Raw genomic sequence first — 666 nt, forward strand, 5'->3', positions numbered from 1 at the left:
AGATCCTGCCGGCCATGGCAGCATCCAGCTGGCTGGGCACCCCCTTCCAGTCCCGGCTGATGAACCGGGGGCCGCTGGCGCCGACTAGCAAAGAGGGAGAGGGCGAGTGAGAGGCACAGCAGCGTCTAGGGGTGAGCTGCGCCCAGCCCCACGGGCAGCCCCCAGCACCTGCTCCAGACCCGCAGGGATGCCCCAAAGGATTGTGGAGCATCACGGGATGTGTGACGGGGACACAGGCCAGGCAGAGCCCCTCACCCTGCCCTCACTGGGATCAGCCCAGTGCTGCTGAGCCCCCTCCTCCTCCCCTCCACCTTTCATTTCTCTCTCCTAGGGCTGGGGTTTTCCTATGGCACCTCCAGCTCCAAGGGGAATAAAGAGTCCCCAGCAGTGTCGCTGTGGTGTGAGAGGATTTGTGACAGGCTCGGTACGGTGGGACAGGCTGAGGGTGGCATTTGGGATGCTGGGAGAGATGCAGCTGTGACCTGGGGGGTTCCGGCCCTGCGCGTAGCCTGGGTTCCTGCCCAGCATGAGGGCTCATCCAGTCTGCCCGCGCCCCCCGGCACCGCTCCCTCCTCCCTGGGTGCCTGCGCCCCTCACACCCCATCGGTGGGGGCTGCGTTGGCACCCGCCTGCCCCTTGCTCCGGGGCTGGCCCGGCCCGCACTCC

At 67.4% G+C, this 666-nt stretch overlaps 1 protein-coding gene across 1 annotated transcript in view; it reads right to left on the reverse strand.

Moving 5' to 3' along the window:
• Positions 1 to 666, reverse strand: part of VTN (vitronectin) — a gene marked incomplete at its 5' end in the record, with an annotated part of 3,000 nt that overhangs the window by 784 nt on the left and 1,550 nt on the right. Inside the window, one exon of the mRNA XM_010140717.1 lies at positions 5 to 84. Coding sequence (XP_010139019.1) covers positions 5 to 84 — 80 coding nt within the window. The remainder of the gene's footprint in view (positions 1 to 4; positions 85 to 666) is intronic.

Source organism: Buceros rhinoceros, unplaced genomic scaffold (assembly GCF_000710305.1).
Source record: "Buceros rhinoceros silvestris isolate BGI_N320 unplaced genomic scaffold, ASM71030v1 scaffold21357, whole genome shotgun sequence".
Lineage (NCBI taxonomy): Eukaryota > Metazoa > Chordata > Aves > Bucerotiformes > Bucerotidae > Buceros > Buceros rhinoceros.